We start from the raw sequence: 26,325 nt of genomic DNA on the forward strand, positions 1-26,325 counted from the left end.
GACAACCCGGAGAGAAATTTTATTGTTCACGAACACTGAGGGAGTAATGAAGACAACTCTCTTCGAAGTGGTAGATGGAGACATGGGGTATAACATCATCTTGGGAAGACTATGGATGCACGAGATGAAAGTTATGACTTCAACATATCACCAATTGTTAAAGTTTCCGACACCCGAGGGGATCAAACAGATAAGTGGTGATCAACCAGCGGCAAGAGAAATGAATGCAATTTTGGTCTCCAGTAGCAAAGGAAAGGAACGTGCGGTATAGCAATTACTGGAATCGGCACCTGCCCTCGAACCCGAGGAAGTTAGCCCGGGGGCAGAAGAGTCGGAATAATATCAAATACCAAGGTATTTTCAAGTACCAGAAGAGACGGATGCGACGAAGTCCACGGCATAAGAACTAGAGCAAGTTGCGTTGTTCGAAGAATTCCTAGAAAGAGATTCCATTTGGGAAAAGGAATGCACTCAGAGCTTAGGTATGCTTTTATTGAATTCCTTAAAATTAACGCCGATTGTTTTGCATGGTCGCACGAGGATATGACAGGAATCCCGATGGAGGTAGCCATACACAAGTTAAGCTTGGAACCCAACATACCTCCGGTAAGGCAAAAAAAGTGCCACATTGCTGAAGCAAGGAATAGATTCGTCAAGGAAGAGGTAACCCGCTTACTTAATATTGGTTCAATCTGAGAGGTAAGATATCCGGACTGGCTAGCCAATGTAGTAGTAGTTTCTAAGAAAAATAATAAATTTTGCATGTGCGTAGATTATAAGGATCTTAATAAGGAGTGCCTAAAAGACTCATTCCTATTGCCAAATATCGATCAAATGATTGATGCAATGGCCAGGCCCGAGTTAATGAGTTTCCTCTATGCTTATTCTAGGTACAATAAAATCAAGATGAACCCATAAGACCAAGCAAAGACTTTGTTTATACATATTGTTACAATGTGATGCTATAGAGGAAATCCCGGATCAATTGTCTAACGTAAAAGAAGCTGAGAGGCTTATAGGGAGATTGACAGCTTTGAGCAGGTTCATCGAAAAAATGTCATCGCTTCTTCCCAAAGTGATGAGACCTCATAGTCAATTGGTGCAATTGTCTCAACAGGTCGAGCATCCTGTTGAGATGATGAAAATAGTATCCTTCTATGTAAAGAAGCTCTCTCATCACTAGCTTCATCATCATCATCGATCATCACAGTGTCTATGACCGGCCTGGAAGGAGGACCAGTCATCATCGCCACCGGAGATGGCTCGGGGGCATCAAACTTTGCCCTCTTATTCTTTTCCCCAGCCGCAGAGGAACGTATTCTCTTTGGTTGTTTGTTCTCTGGCCGGGGACTCCGTGAAGAAATGTTTGCGCCTGAAGCAGGCCCGGAGATGCCTGTTCGAGTAAGTACCTCCTAAAGCAGCCTCGCCGCATCAGCAGGGTCAGCCAAAACATCCTCCCTGGGGACACCAACTGAGCCCGCATATAGACCTAATTTCATAAATAAGTCAGAATAGTTCAACCAAATTCTTCATATAAAAAAAGTGGAAACAAGGTAAAATAAAGTTACCATGATTTTTGGCCTTCCACTCGTATTTAAGGGACAACTCTTTCCACAAATGAGTTTCGAGCGTTGTAATGTCCAAAATCTTCTGAACCCACCGGTCCAAGTCTTCAATAACCGGTGGGGTCCATCGAGTCGTTGTAACATACGAAGGTTGAAGGATTAATATAGGCATGAAAGAATATTTAGTAAGAGAAAGTGCATTAAAGGGAACTTACGAGAACGGTTCCAAGCAACCGGAAAGGATGAAGTCGTTGTTAGAATAATGTCACTGATGGCAACTGCAACGAACCATTCCATCCACCCACGGTCGTCTTCATCATCCATGCTAGTCAACAAAGCATGGTGGCCACGTTTACAGAGATTTATCATATCTCCCCGAAAAATCTTGGGGGAATAAAGGTTCATCATACGAGCTAATGATAGCTCTTCCCCAGTTTACTGACACGGGCATCGAAGGCAGGCAACATCCTCCATACCGAAGGGCTCACCTATGCCAAGAACACTTGGTTGCGAAGGTAAAATTCCACAATCATGGGATCGAGCTCTCCGCTCAAAGAAAACGCACCCAAAGTAAAGGGATACATGAAAAAATATGTAAAACCTTCCTTGTGAAGGGTCACTCGCTCCGATAAATCAGGGGCAATAATATCTAACTCAGGAAAGCGGCAGTCCTCCTTCACAGTAGAAATACTGGAAGGACGAATAGAAGAAGGGTACCTACTAACAGCCCATGTGCGAGAATTAGCAGTACGAAATTTCTCTTCAAAATCCTTCAAAGTACTAAGCCTTCTTGGGATGATGGAACCCACTGTTGGAGGAACGGAATCCTCAGTTTTGTTCTTTCCCTTTGAAGAACTAGCACATTTTGAAAAGGCAGCCATCGGAATAGAAGGATGGAAAATTTCTGGTTCGAAGAAGATCAGAGAAAGGTTGGGAAATAAAGATGCGAGTTAGGAGTTTGAGAAATTATGAAGTACATAAGAGGAGGAGGATGCGTTTAACTAAATTTTTGGCAGCTAAATTCATGGCCATGATTACCTCGATATTTGAGGCATTAAATGCGGAGAGACGTGCGTCAAATCAACTGTCAAAAAACTTCAAAGAGAATTATAGTAATTCCCGCCAAAAAAGTGCTTTCTACCAACTTCTCGGTAACTCAAGTTTGTGTCACTGAAAAGTAGGGGGACTATATGTATAGGAAAAAATACGACATGACACATGGCCACTTAAAAGAAGGACACATGGAACACAAGATGGGGACCACCGAACATAGCTATTCCGCTTGTCACCGGATGGAACAACGATCATAGAAGGAGTATTAATTGTTTTGCGCCCAATAACATTTAATACATAATATTTTGCAGCATTAAGGATGATGGCATGTTAAAAGGAATTTGGCATTTATGTCTAACTTTAGATCTTCATCAATGGCCCTCATAATTAACATTAAATAAGGGCATGATCTTAGGACTTCCTTCTCTAGACTTAGCTATAAATAGATAGCTCAATTACCATTGTAAAGGAGACGAATTTTCTAGCTAACTTACACTATATTTTATACATCATTTTAATAAAAATTTATTTTCTCGCTTTTGATCTCATCATTGTTGTGCCCGGAAACCTATTCCCAGACTCATCAGCTTTGTCATTCCATCTACATTCTAAAACTAAGTATTTTATATTTCATCAGTTATTTTATTATCTTTTGGATCAAATTAATTCACTTGTATAGAAACCACGAACAAATTCAATTGTACCATTTTACGGGTAAACAGTTATACATATCAATTTTTCCTTATAACTTTATACATAAAGAAAAAGTAAAAACTTACCCGCACCATATGTTTACACCTAATATAGTTAAGTCAACCATATAACACAATATAAGATCTATTAGGAGTCTCATTTTAAATAAATAAAAAAAGAAATTAAGTCATACTAACATAAGTTTAAAAAAATCAAGGTTGTCGTTAGTTCTTGATTCTTCTTTCTTTTATTTTTGCCTTCTTATGGCGTTCTTTTATTTCCTATATAATGTTGAAGTTCTGCATCATCAAGAGGAACACCTTTAATGGTACGAGAACTTTCACTCTCTCCTTCACCAAAATTAGGTTTATGCGGCTTCAATGAACAACTTGAATTAAAGAAAAGATGAGTCAACTGAAAGTTTCACCCTCCATTTAGACTCTGAAATTCAGAACTGCAAGATCATATTAACCTATTATATTATGTAGATTACACTTCTCATTATGTATGCTAAATTTTCATCTTGTTAAAAATATCCATTATTAGTGGGGTAAAATCAGAACAATTCTTAAACAATAAACTGTACAAAGCCAAGTCCAATTTTGTAAAGTTTTTTCGTCTGTAATCTTTAGATGTGTTCCACTGAGGGTATGCCAAGGTAGATGCTTCTTTGTTAAGTTTAAAATTTTTAATTCAAAGTTAAAATATCTATATATTTTGTTGTGATACTAATATTGTTCCCTTTTTGTCTTTTTGTCCTTTTTTTTTTAGCCGAGGGTCTTTCGGAAACAGCCTCTTTACTCATTCGGGGTAGAAATAAGGTCTGCATACACACTACCCTCCACAGACCCCATTAGTGAGATTTTACTGGGTTGTTGTTAAAATATCTATATAAATAACGATAGTTGTCCTAGTAGAAAGGAAAATAAAAATTTCGTGTTAGTAAATGACCAGTGATGGCACAGAAAGTGAACAAGAAATTAATGTCGTCATTCATTAACGTTAAGACCGGGACTTTGCAAGACTCTATTAATTATTTTTAATATTATTATTCAAGATGATATGGAAAACACGTGGTAATTAACTAAGGTTAAAGAATAATACTTGTAGTTAAATAATGTGACATGTGTTATTTGTTTATTGAATGGGTGTAAACACCCGATGCGGATAAGTTTTTACCCAAAGAAAATGTATTAGGTTAGGTAGTAGTCCCTCTGTTCACTTTTACTTGTCCACTATGGACTGTGCACTCCCCTTAAAAAATAATAAATGAAGTGCATAATTTACCATGATACCCATATTAATTGATGCACATTATTAATGAATTTGAGAAAATGATTTGAAATTAGTAATTAATACTATGAGTATAACAAGAGTGGGTTGCTCTAGTGGTAAGCACCCTCCACTTCCAAACAAGAGGTTGTGAATTCGAGTCACCCAAGAACAAAGTATGTAGTTCTTGGAAGGAGGGAGCCGAGGGTCTATCGGAAACAGTCTCTCTACCCAAGGGTAGGGGTAAGGTCTGCGTACACACTACCCTCCCCAGACTCCACTAGTGGGATTATACTGGGTTGTTTTTGTTTGTTGTTGGTATAACAAGATAAAAGAAATTATGTTCTCTTGATACGCTAAAAGTGACAAGTAAAAGTGAAAATCTATTTTTAGAATATTGGACAGGTAAAAGTGAACGGAGGGAGTATATGCTAGTGCTCGGAATTTGGAGTAGGGGACAAAACCAAACATAGTTCCATAAGCAAAAAAAGTTGCACTTCAAGTTATATATATAGCTAATTCAAAAAGAAGTTATATTTGCTTAAGTAATACTGGTATATTCTTGGAACTTGGAATAAAGTGGGATAAAATAAAGCATATTCCACCTGCGTAAGTAGAATTTTTCTCTTGGTTGCACTTGCATCTACGAAGCTCGTTCATGCAGTTTCCTAAACAAACAAAAAAACAAACCAAAAATAAAAGGTTCCAGTCTAATTAAATAAAAATGCTAATTATTAATTTTGATGTTCGTAATTATGTTACCAGCTTCTTCTTAAGATTGACTTTTCAGTTTATAATTTCATTTCATATTCACAATACACTTACAAATTTGTGATTTCTTTTGAGCAATCTACAACTGAGAAATCCTTGCCATTCTTTGCTACCTTAAAAAGGAAAAATGTGTGCATATACAAGTTCAAGATTTAAATTTAATGAGTTTAATTTTTAAATTTTTATTATTGATTGAAATTATGAGTACAAAATTTAATATTGTCAAACTGCTAGTAATTCTTTTTATGTATATACTATACTTATGATGAAAATATTGAATTCAATTGTACCCGCTAATTATATACTTATTTCGCTATCGAGTGATTTGTGTATGAAAGGTGGATACGTAGGCTGACAAAATATGATTAGAAAAACACATTATTAAAATTGACGCCAAATTAATAAAATATATTTCATATTCCTCTTACATAAGCTCTTCTTATTTAATTCTGACTAATTAACATCATAATGTTTTACTATTTTTTATAGTTAAATTATTTAATTTGATGAGTTTTTGCCAATAAAGAGGGATAGGTGGACGCTGGATCCCATTTAGGAGATCACTATCAATAGATATAGTCTATATTTGGTCTATTAGGTGTCTTTTTGTCTCTTCTCAGATTTAACTTTCTGGTTTGGCAGGAAGAAAGGATAATTAATTTTGAGATTAGATTTGAGATGAGATGTTTCACATTTGGTTGGGATAAATTATGGTATAATAAATTCCAGAATTAATTATTCTGGAATTATAGTGTTTATTTATTTTTATGGGAGGATGAGATAACTAATCCCAAAATAACTAATCTCGAGATAATTAATTATGTGATAACTTGTTTCTCAATCAAACGACCCCTTATTTTTTCAGATAAATTTAGGATGATGTTTACTTGATTTATGCATGCATTGCAGTATATGAGGCAGATACATTTTTCAGGTGAATAAAGACGTTTATGATAATTTTATACATGCTTAATTGTCAATGATTTGATGTTGCTATTGAGTTTTTTTGGTTGCAGTTGAACAATAAAATAATAATCCACTATAGTGAATCACTGGCCCAATTTTGACGTAATTTGAAATTTTCCTGCTTTTCTTTTAAGTTAATTTGGTATTAAGTTTGTGTTTTCTACTGAATAATAACTTAAAAGTAAAAAAAAACATGATACAAGTTCCCCAATTAAGAATGTCAGTATGGTTCATATATTTCAATTAAATAATTCGACTTTCATGTTTTAACAACTATTACCACGCTTCAGTTTCAAACAAGTTAGAGTCAAGTATACGAATCCTCACTTTTTCGTTTCGACTTCCACGTTTTACTTTGTTAAATCTCTTCTTAAGTATTTGAAGGATAGTCAAAGAAAAATCCACTAAAATAATTACGATGAACAAGAGAACTTCACAACAACATAAAAAGATGGAGATAGTCTACAATTGATCCAGAGCAATAGAATGGGTTGAGACTCCTATTATGTGAAAAAATGTAAACATCCAACCAAAAACTTTACACTACTATAAAACCCTTTGAAATCCTATATACTGATAATGGTATTTTATATCTCTAACGTAGAGGTGGCAATTTGAGCCCAAACCCATTTGATTCTTCCGACCAGTCCAAGGTTGGATCGGTCATTGACCCGCCAATTTATTGAACTCCGCCCATCTTGACCCAACCCATTTCAGCCCAACGAATGTTGGGTTGATTTTTAGGTGAAAATAGCATAGACCACCCAGTTTTCGGACTGGTAATTGAAAAATAGCTAGCGTTTGCAAAGTTTTTAAAAAATAACCCTATTTTGCTGCAATACGAAAAGTTCCAGCATAATATACTGGAGATTGGAGCACATGTGTATGAACTTCAGCGCACGACAAGTTCCAACATAATATACTGGAGATTAGAGCACATGTATATGAACTTCCAGTATATTATGCTGAAAGTTCACATGTAAAAAATTCGAACTCCAGTATATTATGCTGGAATATTTTCCGTATTTTGAACAGTGTTTTCGTTCAGATTTATCTTTACCTAAAAAGTGACTAAATTTTCATTACTTTTGAAACTCTGGCTATTTTTCAATTCTCACTTGTAAATCTGGCTATTTTTGAATTTCACCCGATTTTTAGCCCAAATTTATCCATGAGTAACTTTGCTAAAATAACTTTAAAATATTTTTTTTTGTTTGATATATTATATATAACCATAACAAAAGAAAAAAAAGTGTTATTTGATAATTAAACAATTTATTAGAAAACAATACATACTAATTGAAACTTGGTAAAAGTTGGGCGAGTTGGTCTATGACCCAAATTTTAGCCCAACTTGACCCAGCCCATCTCAGCCAAGTTATTTTTGGGCGGGTCAATGACCGCCCATTTATTGACTCAATCCATTTTAACCCGCCCAAAATCAGCCCAACCAGCCTATTTGACACCCCTACTCTTAACACTATCCTTCTTTGTGATTGTTAGACTCAGGACACCAGCATTCTTACTCCTGTACCAACTGCCATGCCTTCACACTATCCACATCAGTCGAATTCTTACAAATGCTATTTTAATTGATATGACCTTTTGCATAGGATATAAGTAAAAAATAATATAGAAGATCCGTACATAAAACACGAGAACTTGGTCGAGTCACTTTCCTCTGTTCAAATTGTAAACAGGCATAGGAGATCATTTCCTCCTTCCAATGTCACCCCATGTTGGCCACATTGACATTGCAAAAGCAGCCTTCAAAGTTTTGGCTATAGCAGTAATGTACAGCAAAAGCAAACTATTGTTGAGAGCATTGGCTAAGATGGCTTAGTCTGTACATGTGCAGTAGATAGGACCATGAGGTCATCCAAGAACGGTATCATAGTCATCTTCTGTAGATACCCTTCTCTTCATAGTGTTGCAAAAGATCCTAAAACTGTTAGAAAAGTAACCACTTGCGAGCACTATTCACGCGTTTGAGTTTTCAGTGTGGTTAGTTTTTTCTGCAGTTCCAAGTTTGACATCTTTTCCATCTCCAGAGCACGTTCAAGCTTTTATCCAGCCAAGAAAAACATTTGGTGTATTACTTTAGCGAAGAGGAAAAGGAAACAACAATATTATAGCAATGTACCACAAACGATGAAGTACTACCTTAGCTGCTCGGCTGCTCCATTCTCCCAGAATAGCTCTAAGTCTCTCATTTTCTTCAACATACTGTTACAGAGAGAGAGAGAGAGAGAGATGTCATGCAAACTACTTTGAAAAAAGAAAAAGAAAAATGCAAGATCAAGCGAGAGCCCAACAACTATACAAGACAGACAATGAAGATACTCAGATAGAATAACGCTAGTTGTTAGTAACTACTAACTACGGCTGTAATACCAGTGTATATGGTTCTTTAGGAATTGCCAGCAACCATACAAAGTTTCACTCAGCCAAACACTAGAAATACCTTCTGTATTCAGTAAAAGAACCCCTAGACGGTGAAATGTGTCTGGACTTCATTTTATAATTTCTTTCATACCATCTAATAGTGTTATAGAAGCAAACTGGTAAACTTATTTCCTATCCCAGAGAAGCATCTACTCCCAGGAGTGAGAGGATCAACAATTACCTCCCTCAATGAAAAAGTGGGATGAGAAATAATTTAATTATCAATCGCAGAATTTCAGAAAGAGTTGAATTGACTCGACATAGCAATAATGTAAATGTAAGAATTACATGTTGACATGGACATATAAATGGATGATGTGTGTTTGGACTATCATTATTTGCCTTTCACTAGATCTCACAGTTACATGCTACATACAGTAGTAATGTGACTTTACTGTTTATGTTGGATATCCGAATTCTAGAGATTGAGAATGTATATTAGATGGCCAAAGCCAAACTATCTTGACATTTTCAGGAGATTCATTTTCCAGACAGATTGTCACACAAATAAAATAATACTTACATCTAATCGTGTCCCAAGGTGGCAAAGACATTTTCTCGTAATTGTTTATACTTGAAGAAATGAACCATAAAGGAAGACAATCCATCAAAATAAAAAATTTGAGCTCCTCAAATTTAGGTGAAACAAGGGAAACCACACCGTGGAAAAATTAGATGCATAAATTCATAATATTTCTTTGTCAAAAAGAGGAACTTTCAATTTTCCTAAATATAAGTGAGTCATACAACTAAATTTTTTTTGAGATGAACTCATACAACTAAAATTAAATGGTACATTTGGGATAACTATTAGGGTTAGCTTGAATGAGAAAAAATCAGTCAAGATATAAGCCTTATGTAATTGGAGCACATTAGACAAATCAGATACAACTAACTATGACAGTTGGCAACCAACAAACTAATTAACACCGGAAGCAAAGAGACCCAAGAAATACAAAAGTACAGTCTGATCAATGTGCTAATTTCTTTCTAAAGGGTCCAATTTTATTAGGCCTACAATGATTACATCAAAAGCTAATACTAAAGTGTTATTTTCTAATAAGTTTATTCTTAATAGCAAATACGTCCCAATTGCTTAATGAAAAGACAAAAATATGCAAGCAAGACAGAATCAACACAAGTGACCGTCCCTAGAAGAAAATTAAACCCAGCTGTAATTACACCAAATATTTTACTTGTTTTTACAACCCAAAAATGCTACTTGACTTTTAAAGCATTTTAAAACACACCTGATTATTTGCATTGCGAATACGCTGAATCTCAGCATCCTTCTCCTCTATTATAGATCGAGCAAGCCTCAGCTCAGATTGCAATTGATTCATCTGAAGCACACAAGTATTTAGAAGAAGAGAGAAAAGGATAAAACAAGCAGAGCTAAATTCCAGTTTGAAAGCAAGAATCTTGTGAGAAAAGAAATTACAATCTTAATACAAATGACTTCCACCACAAAACAAAAAGGGAATGAGAGGAGAATCTCACTCAAAAAGAAGCCACAAAACAGACATGCAATTGCACGTATAGTAGTCAGAACGATAGGTCAGCTGGAAATGAAAGAGGGACAAAAATACTACAAGCTACATAATACCTCAGCTTTAAGTGTGCGTAACTCTTGATCTCGAGTCGCCAATAAGTGAGCAAGATCGACCTGGCAGAACAAAGAAGACTCGTCAACATCATCATTTTGAAATCTTAGTACCAAATCCAAGTGATTAATGACTAATCAACATGGCTGATTCCATTATCAGCAGTCCATAATATCCAAATTATTAATTTTGCTTTCGGAAAGAAAAATCCTTGAGAGAATCATAAAAGATGAAAGTGCTGGTGTATGCAATAGTGTTCTTTTTTTGAGAAGGAATGCAATAGTGTTCTCAGCATCTAGTTTTGGAATTTTTTTTCCTTTTCAGTTGCTACCAGATACTACTTGCTCAGTTAGTCAAAAGTCATTTGCATGAGCGGTCAAAATAATTGAATCAGGGCCAACCTTTTGGATGCCCCGACTAATGGGACAAAAAAGCTGGATGATAATCTTAAAGGGACAGTACTTCCACTGAGATCTTATAAGTTCATGTTTTCAAGTTCTTTTTTCCCCTCATTCTATTCTTATAGCTTAAATACAATTAACTCTGAAGCCAACAAGTAAACTCTATTTCTTTTCTAGATAGTACAGAAACAGCAACACAATTTTGACAAGGACAAACATACCTGAGGTGCACTCCCATCATTAGACCTTTCGTATTTGCTTAAGGTTTCTTGCAGTCTAAGAATCTGGAAGAAAAGGAATTAGATTAACTCAGAGAAAAGAAAGAAAAAGTTCCAGAAGGAACAATCAGGAATAAAATCCATTTGGTCATAAGGGATACATACGTCCTGAAGAGACAATACCTATAAATGTCTATAGCACTTTCCTTTCCAAGAGAAAACAAGAGATTCTTAACTTATAATAAATATCTTCTATGAGCTATTAACTGCTTGATTAGCAACTTAAAAAACTGGAGCAGCCCAAAATCCAGTTTCTATCCCCTCCCCAACCACCAAAAAGCTTGGGAAGCGCATTGCCAGTAACATGGAGTTTTTAATAACCACATACCTCCTCACTCAAAAAGTGTATATTTTCTTGCTGATATTGCAACAATGCCATCTGCTGATCTGATAGTCGACCACCGTCCTGGTACCTATAGAACAAAAGGCTCTTAGCAAAATTATCATTTGTATCATCAAGAACAAGCACTGAAGCAACTGTCGAGCTCTTTCTTCCATCTCTTCCAGAAGTCCCCAATCCAAGGGCCATAAAGATAGTGTCACATTGACATGATAAAAGCACAAATACATAATGATCGGTCTGAAAACATACATAAAAAGATATTTGAGATTTATTATTTTAGCATCAGTTATTCCTCCAAAGGCCTCCCACTTCTCCAACTACCAAATGCTTGACCATATCAGAAATCAAAATAGATGTCATGTAGCAAAAGCTCTTATCAGTACTAACTATATCTCAACATTCATGAACTCAAACAAAGATGACAATTTTGTCAATCCCAATGTGTTTGACCCAACTCATTTTTGGTCATCCCAATTCATTTTACCTTTTTCTTTAATGCAAAGTTCCCATCATCCAGATTTACACTTGAACAAAATAAGCACCCCTTTATATTATTTTAGCTTTGCTATTACATTACTTCAACAAAACTTCCTATTTTCCCAGATTTCAGCCAGTAGTTTAGACACCTCTCTAATGCAATCAACAAGACCTAATAAAGCTTTTTAGAATTATCTATATAAGGACTGAAAGGAGTAATTTGACTTGCCAAACACATTGCACTATTTGTTTCCTTGTCAAGTAGAGTAGAGCATATTTTTTATATAATTACAGACTCAAAGAGAAGCGTGCTGAAGTTACTTTTAGTTTTTTATATAAAAAAAAGTGGCTAAAAATGCTTGAAGACACAGAAATTACACATGCATGGCACCTTTTTAAAATAGAATCATGAAAGAGCCCTCCATAATCCGATACAAATTTAAGGTAAAGTAACAGTGACCAAATTAATGGACATAATGTTTTTCCATAATCAGAATGTAAACCTGTGAGGTACCTCAAACCTTCCAGAGAACTTGATGGTTGAAGTGGAGAATAAAGTGACTTTAAGACATCGGGCTGGGAATCCAATGAATTGTATTGGTGAACACAACCTGCAGTCAGTAGAAGGTTTAATTGACTTTATTTCTCATGTAATACATCCTGACAATATAGAACAGGTCGGAATTTCTAATAGGTGATTTCAAAGCCAGAAAACAATTTTCAGTTCCCAAATATGAAGAGGATTTAAGTTTTAGCTAACATCTCCCTTTCATGCAATTTTGCAGGAGTCTTTTCTAGACAGTTAAGGGGTTTGAAAACAATAAAATTTTACTGACTCTTGTTAAAGGCATCCCTTAAAGGAAGTTACTCACCAATATAGACTGTCATGAAAGAACCAGCACACACTACTTCAGCCAACATGATGATCCTGAATAAGGAAGCAACGAAGCTATAGAAAACATTAGAAAGAATAAACATATAAACTTCAATACCACTGCTATAGCTCATGCAACCTCCAACTCTGCATGAATGCAACTAGATATATATCCATGAGGTCCTAACTTTTTGAAATTTAAAAAGCCTAGAAGCGGCTCTCTGATCGGGCCTGAGTCAGTGAAACCTTCAAGTCCTTTGTTCCGCCTCCCGTGAATGATGATTTTAAGGGTTTAGATGGATTGTTCTTAGGGAACTAGAAGTTGATAGGCCACATCCATGAAGTACATTCGATGCCCAAATACAAATGCATATAAATCCCACCCCCAAAAACTGACAATTTTGGTCCTATTTTTTTCTGTGGATCACTACCAATATATCAAAACCACCTTCACTGTTTTCAGTCCTTGAACTGGATCTCTCTAAACCAAAGCGACAATGGCAGCAGCTTAGGTGTTACCCTCTGCCTCATTACACTCGTCATCTGTGCGAGTCTGGAAAATATCGAAATCGAAAATGTCTCTCAATTACAAATTCACATTCATTTGCTTTCAGTCAATTTAAGTGGATTTCTCTAAACTAGAGAGAAGATGGAAGCAGCTTAGATTTTACCGTCTGCCTCATTACACTCTATATCTGTGAGAGTTTTCTGGAAAATATTGTAACTGAAAATGTCTTCAGGTTGTTAGTTAAAACGTTTCTTCTTATTTCAAAACAAAGCAAATTAAATACGAAATAGGGAAAGTCAGTTCTTTTACCTTTTTCATTTTGGAACATAGCAGACAATACTTAAAGCTCCAATAAAGTTCCATATAAGACCTTGAGAGTCTCACTTTCCTCGTCTATAACTTGTCAATGGATGGTAATAAAGTTATTATTCCCCATCAAAGTTCCGCATTTCAAATTGCTTTAGTTATCCAAAACGTGAAATCCTAAAGGTTTCTATAAAATCTATCCTCAAAACCAACTATCTGACTCAATATGCTATCTTGCTTAAAAGTGTTACCATAACTTAGATTTTTTATTTTTTGGAGATAACAAAGTCTAGCACTAAGTTGGTGCTAGTCTAGCATAACTCAGATTTAGCATTTATTTTTTCATACAACGTAACTATATCATAGCACTCCTTCGTAAATGAATAATTTACTACTGCAGTATACATCAGAGAAATTATCACAAATTAAGAAGGAAAAAGTCGCCAGGGGCCATTTCAATACTTAAAGTTGTTAAATTAACATCTCTTTATGCAAGGAGCCGCACATAACTGAGAAAATAGATGCAGCCAGTTTCTTGGAATGTAAACCTGAGTAGTGTCGATATAGAGAGGATGCTAATACGTGGATCCCAAACCATGACAAGCAGCATCGCTGAGGTTCCTGTAATTGAAGTGTTTCAAATGGATATCCATTTAAAAACCAACAGAAGAAAAATGATCTTAAATCTTTTGAACAATTACGAAAGCAACTTAGGAATTAAACTAGTAGTTCCTGTAAGTATTGTTCAGACAACAGAAGAATCTGACACGAAATTAGAGCAGTAAAGATTTTTTTTAAAAAGAAAAAGAAATTTAATGATCTTAGCTTGTTTCATGGACACATTTTATGCTCATGAAAATTATCTTTTAAGCTCAGAGTTTGTTAATAACTTCTCACTCATATTTACTCAGCCTCTCTTTTTTCCCTTTTCTGGGAGTGTAGTGGAGGGTTGAGAAGAATCCAAATTTTGCATAATTGAAATCAAAAATCGGACCCCCATATGCAAATTAAACAATATTATACGTAGAAAATAACTGTAACTCTGCAAGAAAATAACAAAGATGCAATTCACCTATAGCAGATTAGTCAGCATGTGAAAATTACAGTTGGATACTATAGCAAGATTTGTTTTGACCATAGATTTGCGCTGGCGATGATTAAAACTAGTCAAGAAAAAGGATAGTACAAAGAAGAGATGGATGCATAAACTAGAGGACCAGGTATTGCGTACCATACGCGATTGTAGCAAATGGAAGGCGAATAATATGCTTCAGTTTCTGGCTGAAAATATAGTACCCCTACAAAATTTAAAGTTCAGATTATTGCAAATTTCAGAAATCGCCGCTTGTCTTATGATTTTGAATAATAAGAACACTGCAATGAAGATGGGCGATGATCAATCTTGATAACTGAATATTGCAGTAAAATGTAATTCCCATCCAAGTAGTGCCACCAGAAGTCTCCCATTCACCAAAAGAAAGACCACTGGAACCCTGAGAATTTGTATCTGAATTATAGTGCAGAGAAGTTGCCAACTTGGTTAACTGACTTTATCTTTCTTGTACCCCGAGGATAGACACAAGAGAAAAAAAGAAACCAAAGCGAAAAAAAGAAACCAAAGCCTGGAAACCCATCTGAAGCAACTAATGGGCTAAAAAGCACTCATGATTTCCTTGATCCATTCTCAATATCCAGGTACTTCTACAATTCGCTTCCAGTAACATTATGCACTACCTCATTCGCGAAACCTTTAGTTCCATACAGTTTGTATATCGGGTTCTTCTACTATACTGATCTGCTTTTCCAACTTACTGGTACACACCACTTTGCAAAATCCGTGGGGTGCAAACTAGCTTAGACCAGACTATGAAAGCCACTTGAATAATATGAATGTTTTGGCACCATAACAGCATTTAATATGCAGAAGACCTCACAACTAGATGATTTTTCCAAGATAATATAAAAAGAGATAATTTTTATTCCATGTTTTCTTTTGTGCACATGTCACAAGAGAGGAGAGGAGAAGGGCCAGGTATGGATGAAAGTTATATCCAACCCAATGTGGTAATATAATCATTTATAGCTGAGGAAGTTTGATATAATCCATTGCCCTTCCAGCGTTGTTTTTAACTTTTTTTAATAACTTTCATCTCAGGCTATATATTGAAAGAATAATATTAATCACCAGCCCAACAACAAAACCTCAATCCCAAGCTAGTTGGGGTCAGTACATATTGTTATCAGAAATATAATAGAAATACTGACCTGTAACCGTATTTTCTTAACTTGATAGACCAGATATTGCTGAAAAATGCCTACAGATATCAAACACTTATGTTTTAGGCATAGAACTATAGAGGGAAGTCAGCTGCTGGAACAATATAACGAAGCGCAGAAGATTTAAAACTAATGATTTGCTGAAAGCAAAGGAAAGAAGCAAAAGAATTTGACTTCATATCGGACCTGTGACAACAAGGAGGGCAACATTACAACTGCAAAGAAATGGGAACACTAATCCTTCTATAGGATGAAATATCCATGTAGCTCCCACCCCCAAAATAGCAAAGCCTGCCTAGAAATCAACATAATTAGTTCACCTAGAAGGTGGCTAAATTTGAATCTTTGTCAAGCCACAAAAAATTCATGAACTAATACTTGCCAATAAGAAACAGTAGAAAATACTCCCAATAATGCTCGTAGGCTTCCTATGACCTGATAGAGGTGCTTCATGCAGTACGTCCACGAACCTACAGTTGAACAAGCAGCATAACTAGTTATTAGCAAGAGAAGCTGAAGTATTAGGCAAAACAGGAATAACTTATTGTTCAGTCTCAGCATTTAACTTGAATAGTAATATGATTCCCTAGAGACATCTCTATTTTGCTTACACACTACCTGTATATCATCCGAAATTCTCCCTCCATTCCTTTAATCTATTCCAGCCTTTAGAGATACTCTCGCAAATTACAGCCTTCTAACTTACAGTTAAGGTGCTGACTTTAAAGATGCGAGAGTATAGTCAGTTAGAGAACAATAAGAAAGTCAATCAACATCTGGTAGGAGCTCATAGAAGAAATTCAATCAACTATACCTTAATCCCAAACTAATAGGGATAGACTGTGTGAATCCCCTGTATCCATTATGTTTCATCTAGACTCATTTCATTCCAAGACTGTTCCACATACCTAATCGGCTACGTCCCAAAAAACTTAGTATCGGAGGATTCAACATAGTTACACTTTTGTAACATAACCATAATTTTATTGTGACCCACATCCTTTTCTCAAAACTTTTTATTCTTTGTCAAGCTCACATACGGGACTGAAGCTCATAAACAAAAGAAAAACACAAAAAAGTTTAACCAAGACTTTATTTTTATAACAGTGATGTTCCACCCAGCTTGCGCACATCAACTATTCCACCGGATACCTGCTACTTCCCACCAGCACAGTAGATAGGAAGAAATCACTTAATATTTTTGTAACTTTGTCCAAGAATTACAATAGCAACCTTGTAAATTATCATTCTTTACAACGGTGATGTTCAATAAACATGCACACACCTTGATTAATCAACTAGTTAGAAAGTATCTCCCATCAACACAAGTATTGGGTAACTTCATTCATCAAGGCTTTAAGTATATTAACCTACTGTCGTGTTTGCTGGGATTCCCACCTTGGTTCCCAAGGTTGTCACTCTAGCTCTTCAACCACTAGGAAATCCCTTGGGACCCTTGTAGACTATCATTTTTTCTGGTTTAACCATTCGGTATCCGGCATCCGTTGGCTCAGCTAATCTGGAATCCCCCCCCCCAAAACCTATGCATAGGACCCATTAAAAGAGAAAGCGCTCCCTACCAGGAATTTCTCCATTCCAAGGCTCGAACCTTTGACATCTTGTTAAGGGAGGAGTATTCATCCCCCACATTCCTCAGTGACTAAGGTCCTTGCAAAATCCTAACAACACACTTCGACTTCCCAAATTTAACGTTTGCTCAACCGAAGCACAATTCCCCGTAATTCCAACTGAATTTAACTAAGTTCAAATCCCTAATTACGTAACAAAGAATATGACAAAAAAGAATGTACAAGTATTTACTGAATTTTCAGCTTCTTAGCTAGGAAAACGTGAGCTCAAAAATTATTCACTTAGCAGGTAATTAAAATTCCAATTCTATGTTTGAAAATGAAAAGTAGAAAACTGACGATTACAATCAGTATAAATATATACAACAACAGTGGTGCGAATAGATTGGAGGATTTAGCTCTTACAGATTATTTTCGTCTGCCGATGCAGAGATTAAAGAAGACTGTATTTCCGTTGACATCTTCTTCTAAATCTTCTTATTGTAGCTCGATGAATTTGTTCTTTCTAATATTTCCAGTTTAAAACCGTTTTGCTTCGCTTCCTTCATACTATCTAATTCAGATTCTTTATTCCGTTTTGACAGAAAAGGTCCATTTAAGGGTATGTTTAAAATAGTACCTTAAATATATTTATTAGATTTGTTTTTTAATTTGTAAAAAATGAGTACTTTTAATCTCTAACATTAAACAAACTGGATTTAACAGGAACTGTTAGGGAAAAAAAATTTAACTATAAACACCAGAAAATCTAGTCAAATCCCAATATTTGCATTAACCACTAGAAATAGATATAAAATAGTAAAAAATTCATAATATATCAAAAATAGACCAATACTAGCAGAAATTACAAAAACTGCATCTCCAAATATGAGTTTCTATATCTTGCAGTTCCCCTTAAATTTAACAATTAAAATTTGTTAAATATTTTTTGAAGTCCAAAAGTGCTCATTTTTTACAAACTCAAAAATCTACAATTGCGCATGAGTATATTCAATTAACTGTTTTAAACATACCTTCAAACATAAAGGTCCATTTTGTTATTTTGCTCCACAAAGGTTTAGTTTGTGAGCTTAGTTTTTAGAATGTAAAATAATATTTACTACATATAATTAAGTCAATTGTAAAATAATTATAAGTAAATATTTATAATAATTATTTAAAAAATTATTCCTTTAAGTTGATATGCTTTGTCACAAAGAAATATTGTGACAAAGTTTCACAGGCCTGTTTGCGTCACAGTGAACCCGCTAGGTGATCCCGTCAGCCGGAGTTCAAGTTTGATCCATTAAGTTTTTTTTTTCCGCTTCCATTAGGTTCTTCAATTTCTTTTTTTAAACAATATAAGAAAATACCATCGAATTTTTTTGGTACAGTGCTTTTTGCGTTTTCTATTGATATATAACTTATATACTAATTATACATGATATATATATATAGAGAGAGGGGGGTTAATTTATCTTAATATATTAATCATAATGTGTACTTACTAGATCAGAGGTAGCATTTTTCTAGTCGAATGTTGTTTTTCTTGAGAAAAAGTAGGGTGTAGGAGAATTCACATAGTATTTTTTTGGACAATTGATCCAAAAGACTAGGCTTACACCCGATTCACACGGGCTTCAGTTCAGTCCAATTCATCTTAAGTCAGGCCCACTAACTTCTCTTACTTAAACATCAACTTACAAAATTTTCCACCTAAAACACATTTTGAAATTCAATGGCATCACCGGACACCGACGTACCTATGGTTCTCGCCGGCGAGGGTTCAACCGGCGTTGGATCGTCCACTAAAAAGCCCAAGCGATTTGAAATCAAAAAGTGGAATGCTGTTGCTCTCTGGGCTTGGGGTCAATTTCTAACCCTAATTAATTTCCTTTTGTCTTTCCTTTACAATTTTTTGGTGTGTAAATTTGACGATTTTATGCTGATTTCTAAGTACCATAACCCGGTGACCTATTCAAATTTTAAACTAATAGTAGTTGTTTAGTACCATTGCACTTGCTAGTATTTCGTGACGATTGTGAACTTAGTGTACATATACATACATGTACATAAATTGAGTTATTTAAGAATTCAAGAACATGTCAATATATAATGTGTGTGTGTATTTTTCTAAGGTGAATCCTTGGTGGGCAGAGTTATCTGGTACATGTGCGTTTAACCCAAAAAATAGTTTTTGAAGTCAAAACAATTAAATAAATAATTCGGGTTTCCAAGTATAATCAATACTAAAAAGGAACAAATAATAATAAGGAAATAAATTAAGAGAATAAAGGAAATGGAAATCTTATTGATGATCTTCTCTATGAAAGTAATAATCTTCCAATAATATAGAACTGTAATACAACAACAACAACCCAGTATAATCCCACTAGTGGGGTTTGGGGAGGTTAGTATGTACGCAGACCTTAACTCTACCCTGCGATAGAGAGGTTGTTTCCGATAGACCCTCGGCTCCCTCCCTCCAAGAACTCTCCACCTTGCTCTTAGGGTGACTCGAACTCACAACCTCTTGGTTGGAAGTGAAGGGTGCTTACCACTAGAGCAACCCACTCTTGTCAATATAGAACTGTAATAGAATTTTGTAATTGACAATATAACTTAGTAGTTTCTCGATGGGGATACAAGATATGGAAAGGGGGTTTAAATAGTACTATCATTCGTAATTGTTTGCCTTATTTAGCTCATGGTCGTTACAGTCATTTATTGCATTAATTGTCCGTTACGTGATTGATTTGTAACGATTGAGGTAATAATAGCAAATCTCGTGTAATCAGGGATTGACTGATCCTTTTCATATTCGTAGCTATTAATGACCTTAATTATCAGTCTCGTGGCTACACTCTTATGTTTAACCTCGAGGCTAATATGCACGGTATATGTACGTATACCGTGCCTAAAACCCCGAGGGTGTTGCACACATCTTCTCTATACGTCATTCTTTTTTGTCGTAATAACTCCAATGACAACTATCATCACAAAATAAGTCCGTGTGGCGAGTCTATTTTCCACTAATACAGATAGTCCCCCACTTTATGGATATTCTCAAGTGAATATTTTGGAAGTGGAGAGTTTATTTATGGCAGAAATATTTTGCTGCCTCTCTCAAGATCATTATGACGTGCTGCAGAAGTGAAAAGATATGCCCTCCTTCCATTTAATGCTCGAGCTTGCTGCGATTGGTTATGAAGTTTGCAGTGGTTTCTTATTTGTGCTTGAAAAACTGTTGCAAACTTCAAAACCAATCGCAACAAGACACGTGTCTCGAGCATTAAGTGGAAGGAGCGCATGTCTCTTCACTTCAGCAGCACGTCATAATTATCTCGGGAAGAGGCGGCAAAACATTCCCGCCATAAATAAACTCTCTACTTCCCGAATATTCAATAGATAATATCCAGAAAGTGGGGGAACTATCTGTATTAGTAAAAATAGACTCGCCATGTGGACTTATTTTTTGATGACAGATGTTATCACGGCAAAGAAGAATGATGTGTGCAACACCCTCGAGGTTGTACGCACATATACCGTGCCTATTAGCCTTGAGGTTAAACATAAGAGTATAGCCACGAGATTGATAATTAAGGTCATTAATAGCTACGAATATGGAAAGGGTCAGTCAATCCCTAATTACGCAGATTTGCTATTATTACCTCAACCGTTACAAATCAATCACGGACAATTAATGCAATAAATGGCAGGAGCTAAACAAGACAAACAGTTACGAATGATAATACTATTTAAACCCCCTTTTGTATCCCATCGAAAAACTACTAAGTTATACTGCCAGTTACAGTTCTCTATTATTGGAAGATTTATTACTTTCATACATAAGAAAGGCTGCAATCATCAATAAGATTTCTGTTTTCTTATTATCATTTGTTTCTTTTTTCATATTGATTATACTTGGAAAAGTGAAGTAAATCAGTTATTAAAAATCCGAATTATTTAATTGTTTTAACTTCAAAATCTATTTTTTAGGTTAAACATTGTGCTGGTGGAAGATTTATGTTATTTTAAGTACCATAACCCAGTGATATATCAATATTTTAAACTAGTGATTGTGAATCACCATTGCACTTGTTTTTTCATGTGAATGATTTAAATACAGTCAGACCTCTCTATAACAGCATCCATATATAACAATCATTCACTAGAAAAGCCAAGTTTTCATCGGAACCGGTTTTTTAAGTTATATTTTACCTCTATAACAACTTTATACCTATAACAACAACATCCATATTTGTAGCATAACGTTTTTTGTAAAATTACTCCTCTATAAAAGCCATATAGAATCTCTAAGATTACTAATAATAGTTTTAAAAATATGCACATAATCCTTTTCATTTAACAAAGTTTCCATCTTGCATAATACATAAGATCTACACATGATATGTTTTTCATTGGACAAATGCCAAAAAATATTTTTATATAGGATTCAATTGTTATGCACTTAGATTGCCTTCAAGGGAAAGCTATCAGATATCCTTTTGCTGAAAATTTGGACATAAAATTTTGCCAATTCAAGCGTTTTATCGCTAGTAAGAGAATGGATTCTACAAAATAAGCTACAATTACAAAGTTTTATCATCAATCTTTAAAGAATTTATTTTTAGTAGCTTTAAAACGTGTAATCTTAGAATTAACTCTTTGTACATTTAGTTATAAATTTATTAATAATGTATTAATTTTCTTAATATTTAATTAGTAAAATATGCATATCTTTTGAGATTTTAAATTTGAATAATTTTGTTATCGTTTATATGTAACATTAAAAAAATTGGATAATTTTTGTCTATAACAGCCAAAATATATTTTGCGTCAAATGTTGTTATAGGTGTATACCAGCCATTTACTATAAAAGCCAAAAAAATATCTGAACCAACGAGGTTGTTATAGAGAGGTTTGACTGTATATATTTTAGGAATTTACTCTATATATACTTTTTTTTCGAGTGCTATGCTTTTCTAGGAGTTGTTTAGCCTTTCAAAAATTTGTACTCAGTAGAAAATATAATGAACTTCTAGTAATTATTAGTAGTAGTATTATTGTTGTTGTTGTTGTTGTTATTTTGGATTATAATGGACTGCGTTGAGTTTATATGGAGTAACATGGTCACTGAGGATTCATACTGCCGGCCTAAGTTTGTTTGAGACTGAGGCATAGTTATTGTATATAAATTTTTTTCGAGGTGAAAGTATAGATCGATCCTTGCTGAAAAATTGAATGTCCATGGATGCTTGTGTTCTTGATGTTTTTGCAACATCAGCTTTGTGTATGTTGACTTACATGAGATTAGAGATGGCTGTTTCTCGGAAAATTTAAAGTCAGTTAAGTACTTATGGTAATGTTGTTGTGTACACGCAAGCTTGTACTTGTTATGCGTGAATCGAAGACTAGAAAGCAACGTTAAGTGGAAGGTGCTTACAACAATTTAAGTTGTTTGTAACGATTTAAGGAGATTGTTTGATTATAGATGTTTTATTTACAGACTATTTGTCCTCTATGTTTGTTTTGAATGTATTGTTGTCCGTGTAACACTTTATTGTTACCTTATATATTAAGAAAGATCCTTGTATATTGTTACATCTTATGTTTCTGGGGTTCATATTGAAAAGATATTATAAATTTAATAGCAGTTCTGTACTTCCATTTGTGTATTTTTTCGTGTTTGTGTGTGTATTTGATTTATTCACATGCACATTTTCATGAATTACATTGAGCTGGTCTATCTAATTTATTTTAATTTTTTACATTCTTACGTTCAATAATCAATCCTGTGACTTTGGTTGCAGATATTGTGGTAGATAATTGTGCAATCTGTAGGAATCACATCATGGATCTGTGTGAGTTTTGGCTCTCTTTTCTACGTTGTTGAAGCCGGTGTTTCTTTTTTTCTGATATGATACCATTCATTAAATTTTTTATCCTCTTAATATTCGATCTTAGTTTATGCTAATTTTGATTAGGTATCGAGTGTCAAGCTAATCAAGCTAGCGCGACAAGTGAGGAATGTACAGTTGCATGGGGTATGTTGCTCTTGTTATGCGTGAGAATATTGATTAAACAGCTTAGTTTGTCAATTCGCCGCGACTTTTATGCTCTTTATGAAATTAGTTGCATAGGAATCAACTTATGCGGCATTTTATGTGTGCTACTATTGACACCTTAGATTTTGTCAAGACATAAAACTACTTGATTCTATTCACTCGTTGTGATAATAAGAAGGATGTGTTTGTGCCAATGGTCATGTAGTTATTGTTAAGTGGTTGATTCAGTGTTATTAAGGGGTAGATTCACCTTATTTTAGAGTTTAGGCAATTGTGGTGCCTTAATTATTGTACGGTATTGGATGATTAATGCTCTTCTGCAATATCAATAATTGTGTTAGATGAAGGAGGTTGATCTCTCTCAAAGCCAGTGTCCATAAAACAAATCTTAGGGTTAGAGTTTGTAGTTAAATGTAGGTGAATTAGAAAAATTGGGGTAAAGTTAACTGTTTAGTGAATTCTGGCTTTCCTAATATAAAATGGAATTTCTGGGTGTAGTTTGAAGAAGTTTTGTCTATTTATGGGGCAGAAAGCTCATACTTTTGAAGATAGAAACATTTCGGATAACTAAACAAGAGATTACCACACAAGAAGGACTTAGTGTCATGTCGAGATCAGTTGTATACCTAGATTTTGTTGAATTTTTTCCAGAATTTTAAGAGTTGAATTGGGATTTTGGTAACCATGCTTTGTGTTAACAGAAGATTATTTGTTTTATTTTTTATTTTCTGGCATCCACATTTTTTATTTGATTATAATGGTTCTAATAGAAGGTTATTTGTGCTATTTTAATTTTCTGTCATCCAGAGAAGTACAATGATTGTCAATTTTTACTTCTCCTTCATCTTCTCTATTTCATCTTCTCCTCTTGCTTCCTCTTTTGTTTTTGGGTTGCAACTCAAAAGTCATCTGTTGCTCCGGCGGTATGAGCTCAAAAGATGATGTGATTAATATCTTGTATCTCCTCTCACTGTATCTCGCCCATACACTCCATCAACAAACAGAATACCCACAGTCTCGCTCCCACCCTTTGTAATTCCCCCGTTTAACCATGAGGCTACATGAATAGGAAAGACCAATATCCGTATACCACTGAAATATGAAGGAAGAAGAAAGCCATTTAGTTACTTGGTGGAGAAAAAGATGAAAACAGTTTTATTTGTTTGATCAATTTTGTTTCCTAGAATGTATTTTCTTTTGTTTTTTAGATTAACAATGGGCGCATGTTTATGTTTTGATAAGTCATGTTTTTGAGAATACCTCTTCCGTTTTCGAGAAATAACTTTCCTTGTGATTTGGTCATGATTGAAGTCGTGATAGCTTGGGATATGCATGTCATTTGTTGATGGTATTAAAACATTTCATCATTCAGCTGGTCATCCACTTGTATGTTTCCGAGCTAACAACTATGTTAATTTTTTCCCTTTAAGTTACGCTGACTTACCAGATATAATTCTGCATTTTTCTCCCTTTGATTAATGTGCTATACTAAAGTATGTTAGCTGAATGCCTACGATAATTGCATTATAGCGCTTTACTATTGTTTGTACAGTAGAGGTGCAGACTGATAAGGCACAACCACATGAAAAGGATCTTCATATCAAACCTTTCCCTCAAAGCTTTGTTGTAGCGAGTGTTAAGTTGCTATTGGCAGAGAATATTAAATTGGAATTGCTCCAGCTCTATGCTTTGCATGTCTTTTGTATCATTAGATGCTTGACACTTGCCGTCACTTGAATGTGTTATTTCCGTTCTAAGCTGGTATTCATCTGTGTTTATACAAAATTACGGCATCTTTTGCAAACAATTCTGGAAGATAACAAATCTCATCCTCTAGAAATGACCACTAAGTTCCTTGAGTCACTCTTGACAAGGTAAGAAATGTGTCAAATATTGCTATATCTGGCGCTCCCTTTTTCGACCCCTCTCTGAGTGGTCTACATTTTCTATGAAGTGTATGAAATTGATGATTGACTAGAAGTTATGCTACACTCACAATCCTGTTTATGCCATTTTGGATGTGGATATTAATCTGTTATTCGGAGTTCATTGTTTGCCATATCTGCTGATCGCTGTAGGTGTTTGCAACCATGCATTCCACTTCCATTGCATTAGTCGGTGGCTCAAGACTCGTCAAGTGTGTCCACTTGGTAAGTTGTATGATGCTGTCTTTGAATACAAATGCCACTATAGTATGTTACATCCTAAGTATATGTATGATGATTGTTCTATCTGAAACGAACACAACAATGAGAACCAAAGACGGTTAAGGGTTGATTGTGTGACTTATGGTTGTCTAGGTATACACCAAAGATCGACGGTTCAAAGATATCAAATCTACCGATTGACCGAGTATATCCGACATAAGTTTACTACGGAAAGTTCAAAGGGAAACCTACTTATCCAGATGCGATTAATCCTTGCTTGTAAATCACACAGTTTTTCCATGCATACTTCCATGATATAGCCATTCCCCATTCATGTGGGGGATTGTTGAGGTTTTAATTTAAGATGTAATATTCTTAAAATGAGGGTGAATGGGAAATGGAGGGAAAATGAAATTTTGAGTAAAATTTTAAGTTTCCCCCTCTTAACAATGAGACATTGTCCCATATTGGAAGTGGAAGACATTTTTGGTGGGTATATATATAATTGCTCTTCTTGTAGCTCTTAAAGAGTTAAGAAGAAAGCAAGCCTCGCGCCGTCGTCGTCGTCGCTCGCTCGGCTTCGGCTACGGCTACGGCTACGGCTACGGCTACGGCTACGGCTTCGGCTACGGCTACGGCTACGGCTTCGGCTTCGGCTTCGGCTTCGGCTTCGGCTTCGGCTTCGGATTCGGATTCGGATTCGGATTCG

General features: G+C 35.2%; 2 protein-coding genes across 3 annotated transcripts; one reads left to right on the forward strand and one right to left on the reverse strand.

Annotated features, from left to right (window-relative positions):
- Positions 1 to 7,968: 7,968 nt before the first annotated feature.
- LOC104120671 (protein FIP1-like) lies at positions 7,969 to 18,005 on the reverse strand. Of its 2 annotated transcripts, none has more exons than XM_033652684.2 (14): positions 17,828 to 18,005; positions 16,212 to 16,303; positions 16,020 to 16,124; positions 15,822 to 15,871; positions 14,788 to 14,854; positions 14,105 to 14,177; positions 12,741 to 12,796; positions 12,383 to 12,479; positions 11,377 to 11,461; positions 10,992 to 11,054; positions 10,372 to 10,431; positions 10,016 to 10,108; positions 8,484 to 8,546; positions 7,969 to 8,383 (listed from the first exon to the last, which is right to left on the reverse strand). In XM_033652684.2, the coding sequence occupies exons 1-14, from the start codon at positions 17,881 to 17,883 to the stop codon at positions 8,297 to 8,299; spliced, it is 1,047 nt and encodes a 348-aa protein (XP_033508575.1). In that variant the 5' UTR covers positions 17,884 to 18,005; the 3' UTR covers positions 7,969 to 8,296. The 2 variants fall into 2 exon arrangements, with proteins under 2 accessions (XP_033508575.1, XP_070033223.1); XM_070177122.1 differs by having other exon boundaries at positions 8,096 to 8,383; positions 11,377 to 11,457; positions 12,379 to 12,479.
- Positions 18,006 to 18,915: 910 nt separating this feature from the next.
- Positions 18,916 to 25,705, forward strand: LOC104120680 (RING-box protein 1a-like). Its single transcript, XM_070178209.1, has 4 exons — positions 18,916 to 19,269; positions 23,215 to 23,265; positions 23,389 to 23,448; positions 25,548 to 25,705. Exons 1-4 carry the CDS (start codon positions 19,140 to 19,142, stop codon positions 25,703 to 25,705), a joined length of 399 nt encoding a protein of 132 aa, XP_070034310.1. The 5' UTR covers positions 18,916 to 19,139.
- Positions 25,706 to 26,325: the final 620 nt, after the last annotated feature.

This window comes from Nicotiana tomentosiformis, chromosome 6, assembly GCF_000390325.3.
Source record: "Nicotiana tomentosiformis chromosome 6, ASM39032v3, whole genome shotgun sequence".
In the NCBI taxonomy this organism is placed as follows: Eukaryota; Viridiplantae; Streptophyta; class Magnoliopsida; order Solanales; family Solanaceae; genus Nicotiana; species Nicotiana tomentosiformis.

Coding starts and splice junctions, on each gene's coding strand:
- LOC104120671 (XM_033652684.2), bottom strand. CDS start 17,883: ATGTCAACGGAAATACAGTCTTCTTTAATCTCTGCATCGGCAGACGAA. Junction 14,178..14,787: donor ATTTGCTACAATCGCGTATG/GTACGCAATACC, acceptor CTTCAATTACAG/GAACCTCAGCGATGCTGCTT. Junction 10,109..10,371: donor TACGCACACTTAAAGCTGAG/GTATTATGTAGC, acceptor TGTGTGCTTCAG/ATGAATCAATTGCAATCTGA.
- LOC104120680 (XM_070178209.1), top strand. CDS start 19,140: ATGGCATCACCGGACACCGACGTACCTATGGTTCTCGCCGGCGAGGGT. Junction 19,270..23,214: donor TGTTGCTCTCTGGGCTTGGG/GTCAATTTCTAA, acceptor CTTTGGTTGCAG/ATATTGTGGTAGATAATTGT. Junction 23,266..23,388: donor GAATCACATCATGGATCTGT/GTGAGTTTTGGC, acceptor AATTTTGATTAG/GTATCGAGTGTCAAGCTAAT.